At 38.9% G+C, this 27,147-nt stretch overlaps 1 protein-coding gene across 2 annotated transcripts in view; it reads left to right on the top strand.

Annotated features, from left to right (window-relative positions):
* Nucleotides 1-26,651, top strand: part of CSTF3 (cleavage stimulation factor subunit 3) — a 74,802-nt gene extending 48,151 nt beyond the window's left edge. For both annotated transcript variants that reach the window (XM_032413881.1, XM_032413882.1), the window contains exons 4-21: nucleotides 1,145-1,177; nucleotides 1,574-1,671; nucleotides 2,976-3,042; nucleotides 3,127-3,161; nucleotides 3,248-3,374; nucleotides 4,740-4,817; nucleotides 5,577-5,739; nucleotides 8,268-8,377; nucleotides 8,744-8,860; nucleotides 9,119-9,193; nucleotides 11,236-11,379; nucleotides 11,945-12,047; nucleotides 16,181-16,250; nucleotides 17,464-17,659; nucleotides 19,797-19,950; nucleotides 20,614-20,708; nucleotides 20,854-20,914; nucleotides 21,368-26,651. In XM_032413881.1, coding sequence (XP_032269772.1) covers nucleotides 1,145-1,177; nucleotides 1,574-1,671; nucleotides 2,976-3,042; nucleotides 3,127-3,161; nucleotides 3,248-3,374; nucleotides 4,740-4,817; nucleotides 5,577-5,739; nucleotides 8,268-8,377; nucleotides 8,744-8,860; nucleotides 9,119-9,193; nucleotides 11,236-11,379; nucleotides 11,945-12,047; nucleotides 16,181-16,250; nucleotides 17,464-17,659; nucleotides 19,797-19,950; nucleotides 20,614-20,708; nucleotides 20,854-20,914; nucleotides 21,368-21,570 — 1,929 coding nt within the window. In that variant the 3' untranslated portion in view covers nucleotides 21,571-26,651. The remainder of the gene's footprint in view (nucleotides 1-1,144; nucleotides 1,178-1,573; nucleotides 1,672-2,975; nucleotides 3,043-3,126; nucleotides 3,162-3,247; nucleotides 3,375-4,739; nucleotides 4,818-5,576; nucleotides 5,740-8,267; nucleotides 8,378-8,743; nucleotides 8,861-9,118; nucleotides 9,194-11,235; nucleotides 11,380-11,944; nucleotides 12,048-16,180; nucleotides 16,251-17,463; nucleotides 17,660-19,796; nucleotides 19,951-20,613; nucleotides 20,709-20,853; nucleotides 20,915-21,367) is intronic.
* The last annotated feature ends 496 nt before the right edge of the window (nucleotides 26,652-27,147 follow it).

The following is a 27,147-nucleotide window of genomic DNA, read 5'->3' as shown; positions in this document are numbered from 1 at the left end:
AACTCACTAAGTCCTTATTAACAGCCTTAGAAAATAGGTACTATCATCCCCATTATTCAGATAAGGAAAAAAGAGGTTAAGTGGATAGTCCATGTAAACCCAAGAGGTCTGACTCCAGAGCCTGACTGAGCTGCCTCAAAGTGCAAAACTTACATATAGCCTCTTAAAATGTATGAACTCTGAAGATCAAGAGGAAATCTTACAAGTTCCAGAGAGAAAGAGCAAGTTATCAGCAAAAGAAAAAAAAGTCTGTCATCAAAATTCTCATCTGCATCACCTTAAGCTAGAAAATAGAAAATTTATATATACTACTGAGAGAAAAGGACCACAAGCCAAGATTTCTCGAACCAAATTAATCACCTACCATCTGATGAAGATACTCAGAGAAAGGGATATGTAATAACATTTAACCTTGGTCTTCGCACATGTTATTCCTCCTGCTTGGAATAACTCCTCCCTTTCTTTACCAGCCTAACACCTCATCCTTAACATCTTCACTTTTTCCAGGAAATTTTTTGCAAGTCCCCAAGTCTGAGTTTTATGGTCCCCCTAAGTGTACCCATAGCACCCTATATTTCCCCCATTTGGCACAACTTTTCCCCATAAAATTTCAAGTCCTCTGAGGACACAGGCAGACACTATGCATGTTTTGTTCGCTGTGGTAGCCACAATTGCTGCCACAGTGCCTAGAATATAGTAGGTTGACTGGGTGACTAAAATGTAATTGTAGTCAAAGTTAGCAAATCTTTTTGCTACCATACTCAGATTGTTCTAGTAGTAGCTATTCTGGGAAAACAAAGCTTTAAGTAAAGTTTGTCTTCAGTAGATACATAAAGCTTTATTCAAGTATGCCTTCTATATATTTCTGTATCTACCTTGTGACTATAATTTTACAAAATTTGAAATTTATAAAATTTCAACATAAATGTATGAAAAGCTGTATGTGTAGAATCAGTTCACATAAGGCACATTTATAATGCATAATTATCCAGGTCATGCTCAAAATTCTGTTTGTTATGTGTAAAGCAGAATTAGTTGGAAAGTGTAGGGATGAATTTGCAAGATTAGTCAAAAAAGTCTGGCATGGTGTTTTAATACTCTAAAAACAATAATGTTAATTCTGTATTTTTCTGTTTCTCTTCAGATAAAAGCTAAAAATTATGACAAGGTTGAAAAGGTGAGTCCTCATAAACATATTTTGAATTTTATGCTGAAGTTTAACTTAGGACTTAACAAACATAGGCAAATATAGTAAAATGGTAACAATTGTTGAATCTAGGTAGTGATTATATAGGAGTTCACTGTACTTATTCAGTTTTTTTTGTATGCTTGAAAATGTTCATAATAAAAATTTTGGAAAAGAAAGTATTTATACTCCACTGACCAAAATCATCAGAATGATTTTGATTATCTAACCTGAAAATAGGAGGGATTTGTTAAATTTGCCATTTATCTGTAAGAAGATAAATTCATGAAAAGAGCTGACTTTGTTTTTTTTAATATTTCATTTTGCCCATGTACATGTGGAATTTATTTAACTGTGGGTTCTGATAATATTTTCTTGTACTTATAGCTATTTCAGAGATGCCTTATGAAGGTTTTGCACATTGATTTATGGAAGTGTTATCTTTCATATGTTCGAGAAACCAAGGGTAAACTGCCAAGTTACAAGTAAGTTAAAACAAGATCTTAAGAATACAAGTCATCTCCAGGCACACAGTCAATCCCACATAAACTCACACCTTCTCTTAACTCCGGGGAGAAGAGACTTAGGAATTTGGAAATTCAGGGTTACCTGAGAAGTCAGTAAAACTCACAACAAGGGCTTCAAAGAAAGTCTTATTCTGGAGAATTGAATCACCCAAGCCCTTCTGTGTTGAAACATTACATTTGCAACACCAGATCACTTTGTTGGTAGGCTTGTTGTCAAACTTCATAAAAAGCATCTATTACTTGTCCTAGCACTACTCTTGGCAGCTTACAGTGCAGCGGGCTGCCTACGTATTCGAAGGCGTCTTTGACAGTTCTCTCGGAGTGTAACTCCCTGCCACGGCTTACACCCACCTATCCATCCTCACAGAAACTCAATAATGGACCTTCTCAAATAGCTATTCTTGTGTATAACAAACAAGCTATTTCTATAACTAGAATTCTATCTTTATTTCCTTTTCCTCATTTCTTTTATTATCTTATATTGAAGAGGAAGTTCTTTCTTCCTAAATTTTACTTCAGAGCTAATACATCTTCAGACATAACTTACCTCCTTAATCAGAGAACCAAATATTTCCACATTTGAATCTGCTACATGTAAGATTAGGCAATTTAAAGGATATAAGGATAAGTGAAACATGGGCTTTATCTTTGATGAACGCACAAACAGTAGGTAAAAGAAAATATATAAATTAATGACGTTGACAAACTAAACACAAAAGAACTATTTTCTCTATGTACTTGCAAAGATATCTTCACATTTTTGCTTATTCAAAGGTTCAAATGCTGTTTTGATCATATGATGAGAAGTTATAATTATTGTTTTTTTTTAAAAGGTTTTATTTTTAAGTGCTCTCTACATCCAACGTGGGTCTTAAACTCACAATCCCAAGATCAAGGGTCACATGCTCCACCAACTGAGCCAGCCAGGCACCCCATATGTTTTAGCTGTAGATATATTTTAATAACAAATACTTGTTTTTAAAAAAACATGTCTTTCAGGGTGCCTGACTGGTTCAGTCGGCAGAGCATATGACTCTTGATCTCAGGGTTATAAGTTTGAGATCCGCGATGGATATAGAGATTACTTTAAAATAAAATCTTTAAGAGGGTGGCTGGCTGGCTCAGTGGGTAGAGCATGTGACTTTTGATCTTGGGGTTGTGAGTTCATGCCCCACGTTGAGTGTAGAGATTGCTTAAAAATAAAATCTTAAAAAAATAATAAAATCTTAAAAATAAGCAAACATGTCTCATATTTATTTCAGAGAAAAAATGGCTCAAGCATATGACTTTGCACTAGATAAAATTGGAATGGAAATTATGTCTTATCAGGTAGAGTTAAGTTTTTTCCATATATACACTTAATAAATTTGAAAATATAAAGAAAAGATACTGACATTTTATTTTATTTCTTAGATTTGGGTGGATTACATCAATTTCTTAAAAGGCGTGTAAGTACTTTTATAGTTTTTTTTCCCATGTGAACAGTTGCTTTAGCTATAATATAATTGATGGCATTTTTTTAATCCAACGCCAGGGAAGCTGTTGGATCTTATGCAGAAAATCAGAGAATAACAGCTGTCCGAAGAGTTTATCAACGAGGTTGTGTTAATCCAATGATCAACATTGAACAACTCTGGAGAGACTATAACAAGTATGAAGAGGTAAATTAGGCTAGAGTAGTTCATTATTATAACTAAGCCATTTTTAATTTTGTTTGTTTTTAATTTTTATGTACTTGGACTTATGGATTCTAACCTCTGTAGTAGCTGCTAGATTCTGGCCTGCTACACAGGTCTGTTTTTATTTTGATTGTAATCAGAGAACTACTCCTAATGTTTTTGTAAGGTTTTGAGAGTCTCCTAATATTACTGAGTTATTTTTTAGAGAATACCCTGGGAGAAATTAAAATTCTTACAAAACCACTTATATTCAGTGCTAAACCATATACATACACATTGTCATTCATCTCTTATGAAATGGGACCTTAATTAGCATTGTTTCCAGTAGTATGATCAGTTGCATTACAAGTCTTTCATGTAGTTACGGTGCTGTGATTTATTGGCTTGCAGTGGGGCTGCAGTCCAAGATCTTTGTCTCACTGGCATATTTTTTAACCAGCTGAGCTAATCAGCTCATATATGTAAACATACAGCCACAGCAGCTGTATCATTAAAAGAAAGTTTCTCATATATCCATTGTGATGGGGAAGAACTAGGTAGGGTGTTGAAACCGTTCTCTCGGGATCCCTGGGTGGCTCAGCCCATTGGGCGTCTGCCTTCAGCTTAGGTCATGATCGCAGGGTCCTGGGACTGAGCCCCATATTGGGGTCCCTGCTCAGCGGGCAGTCTACTTCTCCCTCTCCCTCTGCTTCTCGCCCTCACACATGCTCTCTCTCTCTCAAATAAATAAAATGTTAAAAAAAAAAAAAAAAAAAAGTACGGAGACCTAGTTAGAAAAGGGCTTTTAAAGCAAAGTGCTGGTGGGGCTCCTGGGTGGCTCAGTCATTAAGCATCTGCCTTCGGCTCAGGTCGTGATCCCAGGGTCCTGGGATTGAGCCCCGCATCAGGCTCCCTGCTCCACGGGAAGCCTGCTTCTCCCTCTCCCACTCCTCCTGCTTGTGTTCCCTCTCTCGCTGTCTCTCTCTCACTGTCAAATAAATAAATAAATAAAATCTTAAAAAAATAAAATAAATAAAGCAAAGTGCTTGCTATTCACGCTGATGAATCTGTATAGCATTTTTTTATTAATAGAATTTTATATGAAATAATAGAACCTTTCCAAATCATTCCTTATCTTTAGAAATTCCTGACATGGAGACTTACTACCAGCTCCTAACAGATATGAGCAGATCCTCGATCCCTGAAGCATGTAATGTGATTGACCTTTATTAACAAAATCTTTTAAAATATAGAATTGAAAATGACTTAGTAAATGCACAAATTAACTGTATTATGCTAATATTAAAACATACTATTAAAACATACTTAATTTTAAAATAATATACATTTCTCTTTGTTTTTTCCTAGGGTATCAATATTCATTTAGCTAAAAAAATGATTGAAGATCGGAGTCGAGATTACATGAATGCTAGGCGTGTAGCAAAGGTATGGAATTCCAGCAGGTCACTTCTTTTGATGAGTATGTTGTTTATACAAGAGCTTTCCCTGTTGGGTGTTCCTCTTGACATTTTCAGTTATTGGCAATCTTAACCAATGACAATTAATTTCATCATCTGAGCAGATATATTTGAAATGAAATGCCTCTTTACACACGTTGAAGGACAAATATAGAGTAAACCACGTTTGGAAGAAATTTTTTGAAATACTTGAGAAGGACATGGAGACAAGTTTCTACCTACGATTGATGAATTAGTTCTTATGCTTTCCTCATATCTGCTCATACATGCTTGAATACCGTACTACTTTGTGGTCTCATAGCTCTCAGGGCCAGATTTTTGTCTTATGTGCATACCTTTCCATTCGTTGACACTGTTAGAAGTAGGGAAGATAGCCTAGTAATACAAACTATTGAAATTTTAAAAGACAGTTTCTCCAAAGATGGCAGTAATGATGCCACCAGATCATCAGTCATGTTGATCTGTCAGCTCCTCTGTCCTGGAGAGTGACCTCCTAGATCACTTACAGAGAGGGCCCAGGGTTCACTCAGGCCTGGGAACCTGTTTTTGGGTAAGTTATCCTCTGTTATCTTTCTCCCTGCTCTTCAATAGTTTTTAGATTATATTAACAAAGTGGTATTTGGGGAAAATAGGCATTTTGAACAAAGTATTCCAAACTGATCAACTCCGTTCCATATATCTGAGTTGTTTCTAGGCTCACCACGAATTCTAAATGCTTGTTATCTAGGAATATGAGACAGTAATGAAAGGTTTGGACCGCAATGCTCCCTCAGTGCCTCCTCAGAATACTCCCCAAGAAGCCCAGCAGGTGGATATGTGGAAGAAATACATACAGTGGGAAAAGAGCAACCCTCTTCGTACAGAAGATCAGACGCTTATCACAAAAAGAGGTAATAAGATTAACCCTCCTGGGACTCCAGTTACATATATGTTCAGTCACTTGATATTATCCCATAGGCTATTTTTTACCTCCAGTCTTTTTTTTCTCTTACGTTCTTCAGATTCAGTAAGTTCTATAGCTCTATCTCCATCCATGTTCACTGACCTTTGTTTAACATATCCAATCTGCTGTTAAACCCATCCAGTGAATTCCAGATATTATACTTTTTAGTTCTATAAATTTCCATTCTAGAAATTTTGGGGAGCGCATGGGTGGCTCAGTAGGTTAAGTGTCCAACTTGATCTCAGCTCAGGTCTTGATCTCAGGGTCATGAGTTCAAACCCCGCATTGGGCTCCACACTGGGCATGGTGCCTATTTTAAAAAAGGGGGGGGGCCTGGATGGCTCAGTTGGTTAAGCGTCCAGGTCTTGATCTCAGGGTCATGAGTTCAAGCCCCATGTTGGGCTCCACACCCAACATGGAGTCTACTTAAAAAAATATATTGTATTTTTTTTTTTTTTTTTTAAAGATTTTATTTATTTATTTGAGAGAGAGAATGAGAGACAGAGAGCATGAGAGGTAGAAGGGTCAGAGGGAGAAGCAGACTCCCCGCCGAGCAGGGAGCCCGATGCGGGACTCGATCCCGGGACTCCAGGATCATGACCTGAGCCGAAGGCAGTTGCTTAACCAACTGAGCCACCCAGGCGCCCAAAAAATATATTGTATTTTTTTATAGTTTCTTTTTTATAGTTTCCATTTCTCTGTTGAGATTCTGTGTTTATTACCATCTTTTTCTTTATATCCTTGAACATATTTATAAGAGTAGTTCCAAAGTCCTCGTATGCTGATTTCCAACATGTGGGCCATCATGGAATTGGTTCCTTTTTCTCTTGACTGTGGGTCACATCTTCCTGTTTTGTCAAGAGTCTAGACATTTAAAATTTTTCTTTTGGGGGCGCCTGGGTGGCTCAGTCGTTAAGCGTCTGCCTTCGGCTCAGGTCATGATCCCAGGGTCCTGGGATCGAGCCCCGCATCAGGCTCCCTGCTCTGCGGGAAGCCTGCTTTCCCTCTCTCACTCCCCCTGCTTATGTTCCCTCTCTCACTGTGTCTCTCTCTGTCAAATAAATAAATAAATAAAAGAAAAAAAAATAGTAAAATTTTTCTTTTGGACATTATACAGATGTACAAATGCTACATTGTAAAGACTGGGTTCTCTCATCTTTGAAAAATGTTGAATTTTATTTTAGCCGGGGGTTAAATTACTGACAGATCACCTGGACCTTGTTAGGATGGATCTGTTTTAGTTTTGCCTTTAATTTCACGGTAAATCTCTTTGTCCTGGGACAAAGTCTTTACTCCTTAAACAGAATGGGAAGTTCAAGGTGTTTGCCCAGACCGTCTAACTTGATGGGACTCAAATTCTAAACTTGGTCTCCATTACAATGGGCAACTGCTGAGAAACCTATTCAGCTCTTTCAGCCTTCCAGCTTTGCTTTCCACTTGAGCTCTTTGTATTCTTCCCTGTGTAAGTATATTTTAGAGGCCAGCTAAAGATTTGAGGGCATTTATGCTCAGATATTCAGGCGCCATCCTCTATGGCTCTCTCTTTGGGGGGGGATTTTCCCCCTTAATTTTCTACCTATTTTCATAGCTCAGAATGCCATGTTACTTTCCTCAAGCCAGTAAGACTTCAGTATTTGACTTGAGATCTAGCTATCCCAGAACTGTACACAAAGGGATGTGTCCCTGAGGGGAAAAGTCATATTAAATATGGATCTTACCCTGTGTGGTTCTGATTTTTTAAGGGCTCAATGTTCTTTGGTTTCTGTCTTGGCCATTGGTTTCTTTTGATCAATCTCCCATGCCTTTAGGTTTTTGTTTTTTTTTTGGTTTATGATTTTTATTTTCAGGAGAGTTAGTCTTATAGGAACAACTCTGCTACTGTCAGAACTAGAATTTGGAACTTGAAACAATTCCTCAGTCTTGTCACTCTTATCTGTAAGCTTTTGCAGATAGTTTTCTTTGCCTACACCATGTTCCCTCTTCCTTCCTGAGCTCCACTTACTCTCTCATCTGACCAGATTCTATTACTTCTTCAGGTTTTGCTTTAGATGTCAGTTCCTTAGGGAAGCCTTTCTTGAGTCCCTAAACTATGCTAAGTTCTGCTGCTGCAAGTTCAAGAGTACACTGTACTTTCCTCATCATAATAGTTATTACTTTTTATAATTGCCTTTGTAATATCTTCCCAACACAGGGCAGACTCCTTAAGTATAGGAAGTCTTAGTCACTCATACAGTCAGGATCTCTCACATTCCCTAGCATATAGTTTGCGCTAAATAAGTACTAATTTGATAAATGATGGATGGATGGATGGGGCTTGGGTGGATAATGGTGCCAGAAATCACTACAGCTTTTATTTCTAATTATCATTCATTATTGATGGCCCTGTTTTAGCCTACTAAGTTTGTTGTGATGCTTGTACTGATAGTTTCATAAATAATATTTATTTTAATTGAATGTTGTGAATGTCTTCCCTAGTTATGTTTGCTTATGAACAGTGCCTGCTTGTACTGGGCCATCACCCTGATATTTGGTATGAAGCCGCCCAGTATCTTGAGCAGTCAAGTAAACTGCTTGCGGAAAAGGGGGTAAGTATTCCTCTCCCCACCTTTGGCCTTTTCATGGTTTTAACAGAGCAATAATTTGATAAAAATAATAATACTGAATTTTGGTAATGAAGTATGGGTGTTGAAAATGTTAACCTTATGTCAATATAAAGCTTAGTGACACTGTTATATGTGGCTACCTTAGTCAGAATTAAAATATAGGGGCTGTTTTTTAATCTATTAAAATGATGAACCATTTAGCATACTTGTATGATTCTTCTGTATGTTAAGTCTTTGGAATTTTTTTAGAATCCAGAAATGCATATGTGTCCATATGTATATATGTCTATTTCATTCTCTTTCAGCTGTATGAAAATTATTAAAGAGTGAACTTTTTTTTTCTCCTAGGATATGAATAATGCCAAATTATTTAGTGATGAAGCTGCTAATATATATGAAAGAGCCATAAGCACTTTATTAAAGAAGAATATGCTTCTTTATTTTGCATATGCAGATTATGAAGAGGTCAGTAACAATATTTAGAACTTTCTTATAATTGGATTTTTTTACTGCAGGACTAAATTTTTTTCTGGCTGCTTCTTTGCCAGGCATACTGCTTTTAGTAGAGATGATACAAAATGAACAGTTATTAGTCCTCAGCTCATTATATATTTATGCTCAAAGCAGGTGCCATTGTGGGGTGCAGCCTCTGGATTCCTCAGAGCTCAAATCCTGCTTGTTTATGAATGTATATTTATATCCACTTCTTCTCTACCACCTTAGAGTCGCATGAAATATGAGAAAGTTCACAGTATATATAACAGACTTCTGGCAATTGAAGATATTGACCCCACCTTGGTGAGTAACATTATGTTTCCTTACCATCTTTGCAGTCAGCTTTAACAAAAATTTTTAATTTACGTACATTAAAATTCACTGGTTGTTTTGGTATAGTTCTGTGAATCTTGACCAATAACATTGAGTCATGGGACCACCATCACAATTAAGATACAAAACACTTTTTTTTTTTTTTTTTAATTTTATCTTGTTTATTTATTTGACAGAGAGACAGCGAGAGAGGGAACACAAGCAGAGGGAATGGGAGAGGGAGAAGCAGGCTTCCCGCCAAGCAGGGAGCCCGATGCAGGGCTCGATCCCAGGACCCTGGGATCATGACCTGAGCCGAAGGCAGACGCTTAACGACTGAGCCACCCAGGCGCCCCAAGATACAAAACACTTTAATCACCTCACAGAAATTCCCTCATGTGACCCCTTTATAGTCAATTACCGATCTGTTCTCTTCTTTCTTTTCTTACTATTTTATTTATTTTAAGTAGACTGCACACCCAGTGTGAGGCTTGAACTCACAACCCTGAGATCAAGCGTTGCATGCTCTACCAACTGAGCCAGCCAGGCACCGCCTCACTTTTTTTTTTTTTAAATGCAACAGTATGGGGGCACCGGGGTGGCTCAGATGGTTAAGTGTCTGCCTTCAGCTCAAGTCATGATCTCAGTGTCCTGGGATCGAGCCCCGCCTCAGGCTCCGCGCTCAGCGGAGAGCCTGCTTCTCCCTCTCCCTCTGCCTGCTGCTCTGCCTACTTGTGCTCTCTCTGTCTCTCTGTCAAATAAATACATAGAATCTTAAAAAAATAAAAATAAATAAATAAATAAATAAATGCAGCAGTATGAAGCAGTGGTGCTCTCTTTTAACATCTTCCTTGTGATCATGGATTAAAGCCATTTATGCCACATAATTGTTGCCTCATAAATATTTCTTTTTAAATAAATGGAAACAAGAGAAGCCAATATTCTGGGAAGGAATTGGATGGGCACTTGCTTTATCCTGAATTCTGCTCCATAATAGTGGTTTTCAAAGCCCTGAGTTTCAAAGCCTTTAGTCTCTACTAAAATGCAATGAAGCTCTCTCATCCAGAGGGGAAGGGGACAGGCGAGTGTCTGCAACTCTAGAGCCTCTGCTTCAAGTCAAATCTATACTGCTTTTTTGTTGGTTTGTGTTGGGATTCCACTGTTCTGATTGCTTGCATTTCTTCATCATTTTAAAATTCATTTAGCAAACTTCTCTGTGCACCATGCTAGATTCCAGAAGTATAATGACAAATTAGAGAAAATCCCTTTCCTCAAGGAACTCATAGTTCATTCATCCATTCATCCATCCATCTGTCAAAACTGGGTAACATAGTTTGACGTCATCAAAACTGGGCAAATCAGGACTCTACTCTTAGTCCAGAAACATTTGTTTATTGAACTAATATTACATGCTTATCATGTATTGCACACTCTGTGATGCTGAGGATAAAATGGCTCATTAATAGTTTATCAGTAAAAGATACATTATATGGTCTTTGGAAAAACAGAGTTAGTGGGCTTTTAAAGCAATAAACCAAGAAAATGTAAAGTTAAACATATATTATTAAATATGCTTGTATTAGATTAAATCTTGAGTTTCTAGGTGTTGGCATTTATTAATGGAATGTTTTCTAGTAGTTTTACTTTTATTCCCTCCTTAAAACTTAACTGTATATTCTGGAATTAGATAGTAGTGATGATTGTACATCCTCATGCATATACTAAAAACCATTAAATTGTACACTTTAAAGGGTGAATTTTGTGGTATGTGAATTATGTATCAATTTTTAAAAATTTATTTGCATTAAAAAAATTAATTTGCATGCATCTTTACTACCAGAAAAAATTTGCTTGTGGACTTAAATAGAGCACTATCTATAAGCTTACTTTCTGGTATCTTGGGTATTCAAGATTGTTTTCTTATACAGGAAACATACTAGTGTAGGAATAAGGTGAGACTGTTTCGGATGCTACAGGAATCACATTCTACCTAATCTGTAGAGAAGAAATGCTTTTTTCTTTTTTTTGCATAGGTATATATCCAATATATGAAATTTGCAAGAAGAGCAGAAGGTATCAAATCTGGAAGAATGATATTTAAAAAAGCAAGAGAAGATACCAGAACCCGCCACCATGTCTATGTTACTGCAGCACTCATGGAGTATTACTGTAGTAAGGTAAGTGCTGAAATAAAATATAAAGGTAAAATAGCTTCTTTCATCTGAGATACATTAATTAAAGAAAGGTAGTCCTAGTTTCTGTCCTTAAGTTTTAATTGCTCTGTATCATAAAGGAAGTCTAAGTGTATCTGTGTAAAATTATATGGAGCATCATCCAAATCCCCACTGCCTGCTAATTTATGCTTTATTAAACACCTTGGTCTTTAACTCAGCAGTTTTTTTTTTTTTTTTTAAAGATTTTATTTATTTATTTGTGAGAGAGAATGAGAGAGCGAGAGAGAGCACATGAGAGGGGGGAGGGTCAGAGGGAGAAGCAGACTCCCTGCTGAGCAGGGAGCCCGATGCGGGACTCGATCTGGAGACTCCAGGATCATGACCTGAGCCGAAGGCAGTCGCTTAACCAACTGAGCCACCCAGGCGCCCTCAGCAGTTTTTACTTAATATGATTTTAATTTCCATTTTAATACTTAATGTAACTTGCTTAGGTGTCATAGTTTTAGTATTGTTTTGAGTATCTTGTCTGACATTTCATAGAAACCAGCACATTCCTCTCTACTTCTAGGACAAATCTGTTGCCTTTAAGATTTTTGAGCTGGGTCTAAAGAAATATGGAGACATTCCAGAATATGTCTTGGCCTATATTGACTATCTTTCTCACCTCAATGGTAAGTCAATTGTAGATCTATAATGGTTATGTTAATACTAAATTAATACTAAACCATCAGTATCATTCTCTGAAAATATGTTGCTGGGTTTCTTTCTTTCTCAGATGTATTCTAATTCTGTTGTCACACTGGAACCAGGCACTTAATAGGCACTCAAGAAATATTTGTGGCCTAACAACCATGAATTTGTATTTGAGTAATAGTAGATGCTTTTGACTCTGCAGGATGGTCTTTAATGCCTCATCAGTGAAGTTCCATCACAAGTAGGATAAAGCCACAAATTCAGACTTGGGAAAAAGAGTTGTTCATGCTCATCTCTGACGACTCTGTGCAAATCATCTCTTGTTTCCTGGGTGGGGGAAACAAGAGTGGTAATATCTAGCCACCAAAACTCAAAGATGCCCAAGTAGTAAAGTGAAATGCTTGGAGGCTGCTGGGGAAGAGATTTCCAAAAGAAACGTTCTGTTTATTACCATCTTTCTCTATCCTGTTGTAATAATAATGGCCATCCTTTACTAAGATCCGACCTTACACTGGGCACGGAGCTGGGGGATTTATATAACGTATATATATACATATGTATGTGTCTCATTTAGTCTAGTTACCCACAGTCCAGTACATGTAATTTCTTGACTAGAAATGATCTGGTATAAAAGTTGGTTTAAGAAAGAAATGTACAGGGGAAATCGGAGGGGTAGACGAACCATGAGAGATGATGGACTCTGAAAAACAAACTGAGGGTTCTAGAGGGGAGGGGGGTGGGAGGATGGGTTAGCCTGGTGATGGGTATTGAGGAGGGCACGTTCTGCATGGAGCACTGGGTGTTATGCACAAACAATGAATCATGGAACACTACATCTAAAACTAATGATGTAATGTATGGGGATTAACATAACAATAAAAAATTTTTTAAAAAAAGAAATGTACAATTATGTGCCATGTAAATGAGTTAGATATCACAACTATATATCAATGCTTTGAATGATATTTTTTAAAAATACAGCATTCTTGGGGCGCCTGGGTGGCTCAGTCAGTTAAGCAGCTGCCTTCGGCTCAGGTCATGATCCCAGGGTCCTGGGATCGAGCCCCGCGTCGGGCTCCCTGCTCAGTGGAGAGTCTGCTTCTCCCTCTCCCTCTGCCTGCCTCTCTGCCTACTTGTGCCCTCTCTCTATCTCTCTGTCAAATAAATAAATAAAATCTTAAAAAATAATAATAAAAAAATAAAAATACAGCATTCTTTATACCTATATAGTAGAAAAAACTTAAATACGATTTGGTATTTTAGCTTAGTGATTCTACACTCTGGAAGAGGACTTAACTCCAAAAAATGAGATAGTGGAGCACTGAATTACAAAGAAATTTTCTCTTATAGAATTAATGTTCCTTGGGCGCCTGGGTGACTCAGTTGGTTAGGCGTCTGCCTTCGGCTCAGGTCATGATCCCAGGGTCCTTGGATCGAGCCCTGAAACGGGCTCCCTGCTCCGTGGGGAGCTCCCTTCTCCCTCTCTCTCTCTCTCTCTCTCTCTGCCTGCCTCTCCCCCTGCTTGTGCTCTCTCTTGGTCAAATAAATAAAATCTTTAAAAAAAAAGAAGTTCTCAACAATTGCAAATCATTTTATTTTTTTTAGAATAGTTACTAGTATATATGTTATTCCAAAAATGCGGATGATATCTGATATCAGCATTATTATTTTTTTTTTTTTTAAAGATTTTATTTATTTGACAGAGAGAGAGATAGCGAGAGCAGGAACACAAGCAGGGGGAGTGGGAGAGGGAGAAGCAGGCTTCCCGCCGAGCAGGGAGCCCGATGTGGGACTCGATCCCGGGACCCCGGGATCATGACCTGAGCCGAAGGCAGACGCTTAACGACTGAGCCACCCAGGCGCCCTGATATCAGCATTATTATTGTCTTCCAAAAATCAGTGTTTACATAGTTCTTTCATTTGTTCATCCATCCACCCATCTTTTCATCATTTATTCAGTACCTTCTGGTTACTAGAGTCTGGGAATACGAAGGTGAATAGGACTCCATTCCTATTCTCAGAGTGTTCTCATGGGAGAATCAGACGTGTAAACGTAACTGCATCATCTTTTGGTGCTTAATTGTAGCATAAATTCTGGGGTTAGGTATATAATCTTGTTTCCCATTTCTCATCTGCAGTATGGTCGTAAGAGTGCCTCTCATAGGATTGTTGAGAGGATTAGATGAGTTTTTGCGTGTGTTTGACTTACACATGGAATGTGGTATGCATATTGTAAATGTTACTACTTAGGATGATGGTGGCAATCATGAAAAAAATGTGCTACTATAATAGAGCCTGAATGAGCTACTTTGGAAGCACAGAGAAGAGAGTACAATTTAAGTTCTAGAGCTGTGCTGTGCAGTTGTGGTAGCCACTAGACCAGTAAGAATTGAGCCCCTGAAATGGGGCTAGGCCAAAATGAGATGTGGTGTAAGTGTAAACTACATACCAGATTTCAAAGAGTCAGTACAAAAAATAAAAAAAATTTAAAAAAAAAGTAAAATACCTTAATTTTCATATTAATTACATGCCAAAATAATTTAGATATCTTGGGTTAAATAAAATATATTAAAATTAATTTCACCTGTTTTTACTCTTTTAAATGTGGCTAGCGGAAAATTTAAATTATATATGTAGCTTGCATTATATGTCTGTTGGACAGTGCTGTTCTAGAGGCAACATGAGATGGTCTTGAAGGATGAACAGTAGTTAGCCAGGAAAAGATAGAGGAAAATGCATTATTCCAGGTAGAGAAGACGGCATGTAAAGCAGTGGGAAAGTTATGTGGAATGGTAGAAAGTGTGTATGGAGCAAGGCCTGGGTTAAAACAAAAAGAATAAAATACAAGATTTACTTATTTTTTGAAGTACAGTATGTTAAGTTTAAGATGAAAGCCATGAATATGGTGCCATCTTCTTAGGTTCAACACATTTAATCTCTTGGTTTTACTTTGTGTATGGACATGTAGTAAACACTGAATAACTACCCTGAGGCAATAAAAACCAACACTCTGCTGGATTTTTAAAAAACTTTATTGAGGTATAGTTTATATACCATAAATGCCCCCATTTAAAATATACAGTTCAATGATTGTTAGTAAATGTATTGCAGGATTCTTAAATTTTAATAGATCCCTTAGGAAGAAGTGTTATTTTCCCACCTCCAGCTACAGAGGAACTCCCGAGACTTAAATTTTAATTGTACCTATACAAGAATTTAAAGTAGTTATATAGAGAGTAGTCCTGGTGCTGCAAAATAAGAAAATCGCCTATATATAAATTTGAGCTTGCCATCCATCACATTCCAGGTATTTAAAAAATATCAATTGTGACACAATGTAAGCAGATATATAATTTTTATTATATTTTAAAGGCCAGTGGGGGGCGCCTGGGTGGCTCAGTCGGTTAAGAGGCTGCCTTCGGCTCAGGCCATGATCCTGGGGTCCTGGGATCGAGCCCCGCATTGGGCTCCCTGCTCGGTGGGAGTCTGCTTCTCCCTCTGCCCCTCACCCCGCTCATGCTCTCTTTCTCTCTCAAATAAATAAATAAAACCTTAAAAAAAAAAGATCAAAAAGGCCAGTGGATACCTTGCTCAGATATCACAGTTATAAATGGCCTGACATAAATGCAGTATATGTAGGAGGAGGGCTGAACTACAGGTAAAAAGACCTGGCTTCTAGTTCCAGCTGTTACTCAGTAACAGTGAGCCAGATCAACTCAATCATTTTTTGTTTGGTTTTGTTGTTGTTGTTGTTTTGGGTTATTTAAGATTTTATTTATTTGTCAGATCGAAAGAGCACAAGCAGGGGGAGCAGCAGAGGGAGAGGGAGAAGCAGGCTCCCTGCGGAGCAGGGAGCCTGATGCGGGGCTCAATCCCAGGACCCTGGGATCATGACCTGAGCCGAAGGCAGATACTTAATGGACTGAGCCACACAGGCGTCCCCAACTCAATTGTTTTGAAACCCAGGTTAACTCATCTATAAAAATTGGGGAAATAGTTACCTTTTTGCAGAGGATTTTTGTGAGAATTAAACGAGGTGATACATATGTAAATACACGGTTGATTGTAAAATGTAATTTTTCAATATTTAAAATCTTTTTATATATCCTAGAGGACAATAATACCCGAGTTTTGTTTGAACGAGTCTTAACCTCTGGAAGCCTTCCTCCTGAGAAGTCTGGGTAAGCTATTGGGAAAACTGTTGGTTGGGTTCCGATGGCAGCTTTAACACTTGAATTGTGATCTGTGAATGAACGTTTGTTTAGAAGTTTCAGGAGAAATTTCCCTTCTCTATTGAAGCTTAATTTACAAATACCTGCCTGTTTAAGATTTTTTAAAAAAAATGTTTGTATACTGAGAATTGTTTTGAGAGATGTTAGGCATTTATTATTAAATATTTTAATATATCTTCCTAGTTTACCATGCCCTAGAAATTGATATGAACAAATACAAGTTCTGAAAGTTTTACCTTACTCAAGGGCAAAAACTCTTACATATTCAAAGTTTGTTTGACATATTACATCCCTGGTTTATGCTTTTGACTCTGTCAGTTTTATCAAACAAAGGAACATGGTATAGTGGTAGAGTGGAAATAGTAAGGCTTTGGAGTCTTGGGTTCAATTTCCAGCTCAGCTGATTATACCCTGGATACATTTCATAACCTTCCCAAACCTTATCTCATCAACTAATAGTAATATCTGCCAATGTAGGCTTTTTGTGATAGTCCTATTCCTGGTATGCAGTCGGCATTCTGTGTGTTACTTTAATACAAAGGTGTTTAGTGACATTTAAGTAGAGTCTCAGAGAATTAATTTTGGCTGTTACAACAGTTCTGAGGCACAAATATGTCCCAAATAATCCATGTTAATGAGGGGAAAACAATCATGTTAGGTTTTAGAATATATTTTTATTCATACATTGAGTGAAGAATGTATTCCACATAATAATTCATGCCACTAAACAAAATGGTGAAGCCACATTATTCAGGAGAAATTGGAAGTCTGGGTATGTTCCTTTTCAGCTCTTCCACCTAGAGTTTACCTAACTGTGTCTCTTACTGACCACAAGGGGATAGGAAGGTGTGCTAAATAAATAAAATCTCAAAAAGAGGCTTAAATACACAGGAGTGCAGGGTGAAGTGTTATAACTTACTTTCAAATACTTAAGCAAAAGCAAGATGAAGCAAATATGGCGAAATATTAACAATGATTAAATCTAGGTGATGATGATGATCCATAGGTATTTGTTATACTGTCCTGTAGTTTGGAAATCTTAATTAAAAAAAGAGCTTTTTCTAACTAAAAAAAGGGAGTAGGGAACTTCAGGTTTTTTTTTTGTAAATGGACTCCCTCTTCCAAACCCAGAATAATTAAGTACTGATTATATTTATTACAGAGAAATCTGGGCCCGATTTCTAGCTTTCGAAAGTAACATTGGTGATCTAGCTAGCATACTCAAAGTGGAGAAAAGACGGTTTACAGCATTCAAAGAAGAGTATGAAGGCAAAGAAACAGCTTTACTGGTGGACAGATATAAGTTCATGGACTTATATCCTTGCTCGGCAAGTGAACTAAAAGCGCTTGGTTATAAGGTATGTACTTAGGATCAAGAGGTGTGTAGTGTCCCTACTTTTCCCATGTTTTAGAACAGTTTATGGAAACACATCCCTCTAAAGGAAATTCTGAAATAGAAATTAGTTTTAGATTTTCAGAAAACAGGAAAAAAGTTCAGGGATTTTCCTTGAGTTTATGAAACACTGAGTATCAAAAGTACTGACAAAATGCGAGAGTGAGATTTAACACTTTCAGCCTTCCCCTGAAATTGCCAATGCCCTGTATCTTGTCTGGTGGGCACATGACGGTATTGTGGAAGGAAGAAAAAATGTCATTTTAGGTGCTATGTTTTTTCTAATAGTTCTTAAAACTCATGAACGTGTTTTGACAGATCCTAAACCAAATGTAGCTCCTGTAGGTATACTGAAGAAACGTCACAGCTTGTTAAGAAGTCCATAAAGTTCCTGAAGGGATTTGTATCTTAACACAGTACTTCAGGGGGCTCTTGAGGAAATGAGCTTATCTGGGAATTGAACTCCTCTATATAGACAACTGAGTCCTAAGAAATCTGGCCCCTCAACCTGTTTAGGCCCTGGGGGAAAGGTTAATGTTCATGCAGCTCCAGAAATAGCCCTTGCTGAGAAAAACACTGTTCTGTCATTTCTTGATTTTTTTTTTCCTGTGTCATGAAAACAAAGACCAAGATAGAAATCCAAAGGGAAGCGATACCCACAAGATCCTAGATTGGGTCCCTTTAAGCCAACCAGCATTAGGATGCTCTTGACCATCATTCTCTTCAGCAGCCTCTTTGGGCCTGCGTCTTGCTGGTCTGGTGTGTGAACCAGATTTACATGTTTGGGGAAAATGACCCATAATTGACCTTCAGACCTTTTCACTGATGGAAGCCCCAGTTCCGTGCCAGTCCCATCTTCCTATTCTATAACTAGGGGTGACTGCTCAGGGGTCAGGAAGGTCAGCTTCTAGTTTAACTTCTCAAGGAAAAGCAAAAGACCTTTAAGACCACTATGTGAAGTTAGCAAGGACTATTTCAACTTCGTCAAGGTGAAAATGGAAATTAATGAAAATAGAGCTCTTACTATTTCCAAGTTGAACTATTTATTCAATATGAATTCTCCATCTTCTATTTCTATTTCAACTCGTTCATTTTGGGGGAGAAGGATTAAATATACTCCCATGTGTACATAATGTGGGAGGGGAAGAGAAAAAAGCCGTTCCCGATGGGCCTGCTCACTGAGATCTGCCACCAACTGTGCATATGAGCAAGTGTTGAGAAAGTGAAATGTTCTTCTGCGTCGATGATGGCGAAAGGGGCTCTTTTGGTTCCGGACAGGCAGGCTGACAGCAGCGCCCGCAGCAGAGGAACTTCTCTGGGGCGGGGCCCCGCTGATAGGTGGCCACACTGTCCCTTTTGACCGGTCTTGGAGAAACTGTTCTCAGCCCTGGTGGGGCACTGCTGATAAACTAAAAAGAGGACGGTGGGTGGGCTTGTGGTCAGAGGCCGGTGCTCCCAGTCCTTTCTCTACTTCTTAGCTCTAAGACCTTGGAAATATTAGAACCTCTTTGAGCTTCAGTTCCTTCTATAAAATGGAGAGGTTACTATTTGCCTCATCAAAGAGGGAATAAATGGTGAAAACTGGACAAAGGTGGCTGCTCAATATCAGTCCCTTCTTCCCTGTAACTATGTTGGGAATAATTTTTTATTTCATTAACAAAATTGTATTAATTAGTTTAAGTGATTATTTTAGCTTTCATGAAGTAGGGATTCACTTAAATTGATATTGTTCAATTCTAGTGGAAGGGAAGGGTCAGAAAAATATCTAAAATTGTAGATCTTCTCACAAATTGCCCCACTCTCTTCCTGGTGCCCAGTCAGGTGTTTACTCAAAAAAGCTTGCAAATGTCCTACCCAGCAGCACTGAGTCAAACAATTCCTGACCAGGGTTAGGGCAAGGTTATCAAACACCACATCTCTAAAGCCTTGTAGCTTTCCTTGTTGAGTATTTAATAGTCTTTACCGTCACATTCTAACTTGTCCCTCTCAGTTCTCTGTGGTTTTAACCCAGGTATTCAGTGTATCCTCAAGATTGTAGAATTGCACAATGATACTTCAAGTCCCTTTTTCAGGTTTAGGATTCTTGTGTTCTGCATTTTCAGGATGTCTCCCGTGCTAAGCTAGCAGCTATAATTCCAGACCCAGTTGTAGCTCCTTCCATAGTGCCTGTTCTGAAAGATGAAGTGGATAGAAAACCAGAGTACCCCAAACCAGACACTCAGCAGATGATTCCATTTCAGCCACGACATTTAGCACGTAAGCCATGACTTTAGATCCAGTACTGAGACCTCTGTTTGTTGACTTAAATCCAGAGGTGGGGGGGAGTGATGTGACCTTTCCCTTGCAGGTTAATTATTAGACTCAGGGTCACTATGACAAGTGACTTGGCTGTAATCTTTGAAGCAAGAGGAGTTAAGAATGTCTTTAAAAACGAAAATACCCTCAATGATCCAGATTCTGGTAACCTGTTTGGGCAGAGATGCTGCTCCATACAAATTACCTGTACAACTGGACACTCACTTCGGTGACGCTGTTTGGTGTTATTTACACTTACTAGTGGGTAGCGGCCCTTCTAGATCCTATTTGAACAAGGCCCTTATGATTAAACATGCCGTTGAGTAACTGACTTTAAAAAGGATTGCTGAACACATGATTTATGAGGCTTAGAAATGGTCTTTGACAAAAACCGAAGTTCTGCCACTGGGTTGTTTACTTTTCTGCCTCCCAGCGGCCATGGGGGTGAGACGGCCCTGTCTCCTCCACTGTAGTTGGCCAAACACGTATAGCAGTAAAAGCAATTTAAAATGTCCAGAATAAAGCAATACTTAGAACTCTCTATATAAATTACTTCTGATTTATTTTAGCTCTGTCTAGAAATTCTTCCATCCTGTCTGATCCCCCCTTCTCCTTGTGTCACAGCACCCGGCTTACACCCTGTTCCCGGGGGCGTGTTCCCAGTGCCGCCTGCCGCCGTCGTTCTAATGAAACTTCTCCCTCCTCCCATCTGCTTCCAGGTTTGTTTACTCTTATTTTCTTGATAATACTTGCTCTGTGGGTTATAATAATCATGTGCTTTTTCGCCTCTCACGGAAAATGTAAAGTAGTGCGATTTTAACTTGTCAGATTGTTGGAGATTAAAATTTATTTGTGTCAAAATAGGGTCCTTTTGTACAAGTGGATGAACTGATGGAAATTTTCCGAAGATGCAAGATACCAAATAGTAAGTGACGAAAGCCCCGCTTTAGGGCCGAATTCACATGGTCTCCTAGGCAGGCGACTGTTATTCTTTGGCGCTGAAGTCCCCAACTCCAGCTAGCCATCTTGCAGTACAGTGAAACCTCAGAGCAGTCAAACCCTCTTCGGTACAGAGAGGCTCGTTCACATTCTAATGCCACGGAGTAAAACATCACAAAAGCGGATCTTTTCTATCGTGGGAACACGAACTAGGACAGTGGGCTTCTGAAAGTCATTTTAAGAGCCACTTTGGTCTTTTCCTTTAATTATGTAGTATCTCTCGTGCCCTCCCTTGCTCTGCCAATAGTAGGCTCTGCAGGCAACCATGAAGTGTCCCAAGTAGCGCGTGCAGTCTCTCTCCCCGGGGCGGACTCTGCAGCCCCTCCCCCCAGGCCTCCCCACCCCCCAACAGTCCTTCCTTTCCGTGTGGTTTGCGCAGCTGTTGAGGAAGCTGTGCGGATCATCACGGGCGGCGCCCCGGAGCTGGCCGTCGAGGGGAACGGCCCGGTGGAGAGCAACGCCGTACTCACCAAGGCGGTCAAGAGGCCCAACGAGGATTCCGATGACGATGAAGAAAAGGGAGCTGTCGTCCCCCCCGTTCATGACATCTACAGAGCGCGGCAGCAGAAGCGAATTCGGTGAAGCGGGCCCCAGCCGGGCTCTGGAAGAAAACTCCAGGATTCCGTTCTTGCCTCTTAAGTCATATGTTTAAAAGAGACAATGCTTTGTTACAAGGTTCTTGGAAACAAAGTCGTATGTCATTGGTGCCTCTATCATATGGTTCTTGGGAAGAAAAACCACCAACCAACCTGTGTGAATTTTAGAACATGGAACAGACCTGTGCTCTAAAACTAGGTTTTCAAAAATGTGAGAACAGCACAAAATGGCAGAACCACATTTTGTTCCCTCTTCAAGGGGGTCTTGTATGTGCCGCTTGAAGATTTGTGAGTTTTCAACAGTTTTATTTTAAAAACTGGATGGCTTATGATTGTAAAGCATTTTACCACATTTTCTGAAAACAGTTCTCAGTTTGCTTATGTAGAGTCTGCCTTATTGTTTGTTTTTATTTATGGCAGAATGTATGGGATCGGTTTTGTAGTTTAAAATTTTAAAACAATCCTTTAAAAAAAATAAAAGGATCTCAAAAATGTCATGCCTCCTGCTGCTTCCATTCAGAATGTATTTAAAATAGCTACTTACTTTATTCAGCCAATACCATTTAAAAATAAATGCCAATTCGAAGAAAAGTCATCTTGTATTTATGTATACTTACCTACTTGTCCTCTCCTGGTCTCAGTATTAACTGAAAACAGAGGGATCTAATTTTAAGAGGCAAATTAAACATTTTAGAAATCCTCAAATATGTACTTTCCCCCAATTAATCTGAGGCAGATATATTACCTTTCATGTCTCTTAAAAAGCAAAGTGTGGGAATTCCTTTAACCACCCACTGTCTTGTTCTCACAAATATATTTCAGAAGGTACTTAGTGCTCAAGAGCTACACACAGATATCATTAAATTATAAGTCCCAAGAATTCGGTTTCGCTCTTTGTTAGCAACATTATGTCCTCTTGACTCATTTCTAGAAAAACTACTAGACAGAAAACTAGTTGAGCCTAAGGGTTGTGATTCAGAATAAAAGCTAAAAGGAAGGTTGGGGGGGGGGAAGGTATCACAGTTTTATAAAGAAACTCTTACATATTGGGTACGCAGTTTAGAGTTTGAATTCAAAAGTAACTAAATACATTTTAAAATCAACTTCAAATATTTCTGTAAAACTCTTGCTTGTAATGGAAAAAACGTTATCTTGATATTTACATAATTCACAAGCATGTGTCTCCCGTATTTTCCCATTAAAGCTAAAATAGCCTATAAACAAAGTCAGCTGGCTCTAATTCAGATTTTGTTATCCTCTTAAGTATTATTTTTAAGCTGTGTAGTTTTTCTTAATATGGTTATCATCAAAACAATCTGAAAGGCACAAGTAGTACTAAATAGCTTCCCAGGCGTTAAAATACAGAGGGGCAGAATCTCTCCTGAACTGCTATCTTTGGGGAGTGTTTGGTTTTTTTTCCCCATTTATTATTAACATATGCTGTATTATTTGTTTCAGGGGTACAGGTCTGTGACTCATCAGTCTTACACAGTTCACAGCGCTCACCGTAGCACATGCCCTCCCCAGTGTCCCTCACCCAGCCACTTTGGGTAGTGTTTTAAAAACAAATGGCTTCAAATGCCTGTAATGATCTGTAATAACGTCTACATGGACGACAAAACAAAGCTACGTGAATGCATGAAAAATGATTTTTTTAGCCTCATAATAAAGAGAAAACACGCGCGCACCCACCTTGATGAAAAGTGCCACTGAGTAGCCATTGTGTATTGTAACTGTTCCTACTGCATTTATTTCTAAGATGTTTTTCCCCTGAATGTTATTTGATTTTTAAACACAAAAAGGAATGTTAGGAGAAACCATTTTCTAATGTTCTGCTATAGATACTTTATGAATTTTTAGATTTTAACATGATTGAGTATTTGGTCATTCCTTTTGTAGACACAGTTGATCAAGTCGCATGATGTTAGAAATCCGCACTTACTTTTGGAACTCTAATGTGCAGACGTCTGCTCATACAGCCGGTCCCACTTGTCCAGGAACTCTCCTATATCCGTAGTGCTAGACCCAGAAATTCTCAGAAGATATCCGTATTTTTCCTTCTTATAAAAGCAATGACATTTTCTAGAGAACTCTAGAACCAGGTAAGATGTAAGGACTCTAAGTCCTTCCTGAACAACATCAGTCAAACTCTAGCCTTTAGCACTGAATTTCAAGTAAGAGGTTTGATCTCTGCTGCCACGTCCAGTAAAGTAAAAGGTTGTAGTGACCTAGTAAATGTAAAACTCAACAACCAAATTTGTACCATTAGAAAAGAATGAAAAAATACACTTTTGTCAGCATATTAACCTTGGTCAATAATTATGAATTTATTTGGTAATTTTATAACCCTCTATTGGCCTATGCTTAGCATGTAAAACCAAGAGTTCATTTATACGACAGTAAAAACGTATTTACCATGTTCATAAATTTGTTTTTTACATTTCAGTTCCCAAAGCAAACTTCATTAATGTCGGTAGTCCTCTTACCTGATACTCAGCAAATGAAGTTCTATTTATTATTTTTTTAAGTGAAGTTCTATTTAATAAAAAATTCAGAAGTCCTAACAGATCATTTATACGAAGTAACAAAACAGATGCCATGTTCCTGATCTAAGTAAAATCTTACATATTCAACAAAAGGGTCAGCTTACCAAGTTTTGGGAATAAAAGTCAAGAAAAACAATTCATCCATCTTCTAAATTTTCCTCCCTGAGCCCTGACCAGAGTTCTGCTTTTAGCACGACGAAGACAGCTTCAGAAAGCAGAGGTGGCAGGAATGAAAACGACGGAAATGAAGGAGCTTCTTCAATTCTGGGGTTGCTCTTAAAGTCAGAAGTTAATCTTACACCCTTCTCGGTGTTTAGTTCAGATAAAACGTAAAAATGGTGAAATGTGACTAGTGCTACTAACTCCAGACACGTGTGATTTCAAACCTAAACCAGGCCTACACATGAGTCCTGGTTCTTAGGTTCTGAAGGCAATATAAACAGAAACCCCCAGCAGGGCCAGGTGCAACTAAATCCTGCCCATTTAGGCTCCAGACACTTATTTCCGGGGCTCTAGCTATTTCAGAAAGGATCAGTGAGCATTTGACAGTTTAAAAGAGCTTATTGAGCTTACAGAGTATCTCCTCCGTTCCATGCAGTTGTTTTGAGTGCTACGAACAAAAGTTATAGAATACAAAATCCAATATAAAGACACAATTGCAAACATCATTGTGGTTCTTTATTTAAATTATGTTTTCAATGAGATAAGTGCCCTTAAATAGGAGTTTCATAGCCCATCATCTGCCGTCCTTCATTTGTTCACTCATGAATTCATTTGGTTCAAATAATACAGAGGTGAGGTGGGGAGGAATCAGTGGGGTGGCAGTGGAAGCAGGGAGAGGAGCAAAGGGAAGATTGCAGCTTTAGTACAGAAGAGATGACAGAAGAAAGTACGAGTCCCAGGACAGGAGGAAACCCTTCCGTCCAGCCCGTAGAATACGTTGACTGAAGGGAGGCTGGGCACAGACACAGGTACACCTACGGGGAGACGGTTATATGCTCTCCTCCTATTTATAGTCCTTTCCCATGTACAAAGCATTCTAATATCCATTATCAAATGTAATTCTCACAGCAAGTGTCAATGAGTCGTTTCCCCATTTTACAGATGAAAATGCTGGGGCCCAAGGGACAATGACTGGCCCAATATCACACAGCCAGTAAGAAGGCAAGAGAGGAAGGACTCCAACCCAGACCACCCTCTAAATCAGGAGCTCTGTGCACGATCCTACTGCAGTGTACTTAAGTTACTCAAATGAGACACATCACAGAATGTCAGGATTGGAAAGCAGTTCAAAGATCAAGTCTAGTCCTTTCATGTTACATGTGCTGGAAATAGGTCCTGATTTGCCCCAGTTAGTACGTAACAGAAATGGGGTCAGAACTCTGGTTTCCTGACAGCTCCCAGTCTTTCCACTCTACCACCTGGCCTCAAAATGAAAATTAATACAAACATTCTACACAGAAACCAGAGCATGCCAAAAGTCACTGGAAATCAAACAGCAAACACCTATTCATTCCCTTTGTAACTCAGTAGGAACGGTGGTGCGGCAACACCTCTTTATTCCCAGGAATCTTAGGGTTTTAGCGAGATGAACATAAGCACCTCCACAAAAACAGAACTGCTAAATAACCCATTAATCGTCAGCCAGTGTGTGCACATTATATCCCTGCTGTGTCAGACTTATTCATAACTTTTGTTCAGAGAAAAAAACTCTGAGGCACCTGCCTACTGCATTTAATCGGTAAGACATCCTTACCTGAAGTATATTTATAGTCGGGTTATATGGTTACATAAACAATCGCATGGTACAGCTTGCTTTAAACGTAATGAGATTTTCAAAAAACTTCTAGGCTGAGAATCCATCCACCCAACCGAGACCTGACAAAGTAGCAGTTCCTGCCCTGGACATTCATTCATTCGTGAGGCCATCAGATAAATCGAACACACCTGCTATGATGGACCCAACTCTCAAGGCGCTCAGTTCTATCCACAGTAAAGTACTACCACCAAATAAACCTAGCACTTCCCTAAAAGACGCTTGTTTCCACAAACCCGTTAGATAGAAAATCATGTCAAATCCAATCAATGCATTATATAGAACCAGGTCAATTCTGAAGGATAATTTCTGCTCCAAAGGATACATATCTTGGAGGGAGAACTGGGGGTTGGGGGAGGGGGGAGATTACAAGGAGATGCTCAACAAACATTTCCTGAGTGACTAAATGAATTTTCCTGGCCTTTAGTGATAATCCTATGAGATTCCAAGAAGAAAGTAGCTCACTTATCTTCAAAGAACAACAACACAATTCAATATGAATATTGTGATTCTGAACTTTGCCTCCTTCATTCTTGGCTTTGCCACTTGGAGAACTCCACCAGTGGACACTGGGGGGTGGGGTGGAGGGGGGGCATGAGAGTCTGTGTGGGTCCCTGTAAAATATGCATCAAGATTTCAGATGGTACAAACTTAACTCTGAATTTAGGAACCCATGAGGGGCAAAAAAAAAAAAAAAAAAAAAAATTAAATTTTGAAATCAGGAACCCATAAAAAAAAAAAAAAAAAAAAAGTCAAATCTTATAAAAAGCTAACCCTTAGAAAAGAAAGCAAAAAAAAAGAATTAAAATTTAGGAAGAGTGACTACAGGAAGTGCTGATCCACCCTGTGTATTAGGGGGTAAAGCTCTTCCCCTTCATTCTTGGCGGAGGCGGCACTAAACCCCAAACACTCTCGGATGCTGAGGCAGGCAAAAGAGTGCTTGGGGGGGCGGGGGCGGGTGGCTGGAGGCTGGGTCGGTAGAGCATGTGACTCCCGATCCCGGGGTTGTGAGTTCAAGGCCCGTGTTGGGCATGGTGCTCACTTAGAGTGCTCGGGCTTCTCAGCCTGGGGGGAGAGGGGTACCACATGACCAACAAGCACAGCTGCCACAGAGCAACCTTACCTCCAGAAACAATTCCAGAAGTGACCTCATTTGAAGACACTATAAAAGATGTGATTTTGTCCTTTAAAAGTTCTACTT

The sequence above is a fragment of the Phoca vitulina genome, unplaced genomic scaffold (assembly GCF_004348235.1).
Source record: "Phoca vitulina isolate PV1807 unplaced genomic scaffold, GSC_HSeal_1.0 scaffold16, whole genome shotgun sequence".
NCBI classification, from domain to species: Eukaryota; Metazoa; Chordata; class Mammalia; order Carnivora; family Phocidae; genus Phoca; species Phoca vitulina.
This window is presented reverse-complemented; position numbering and strand designations above follow the sequence as displayed.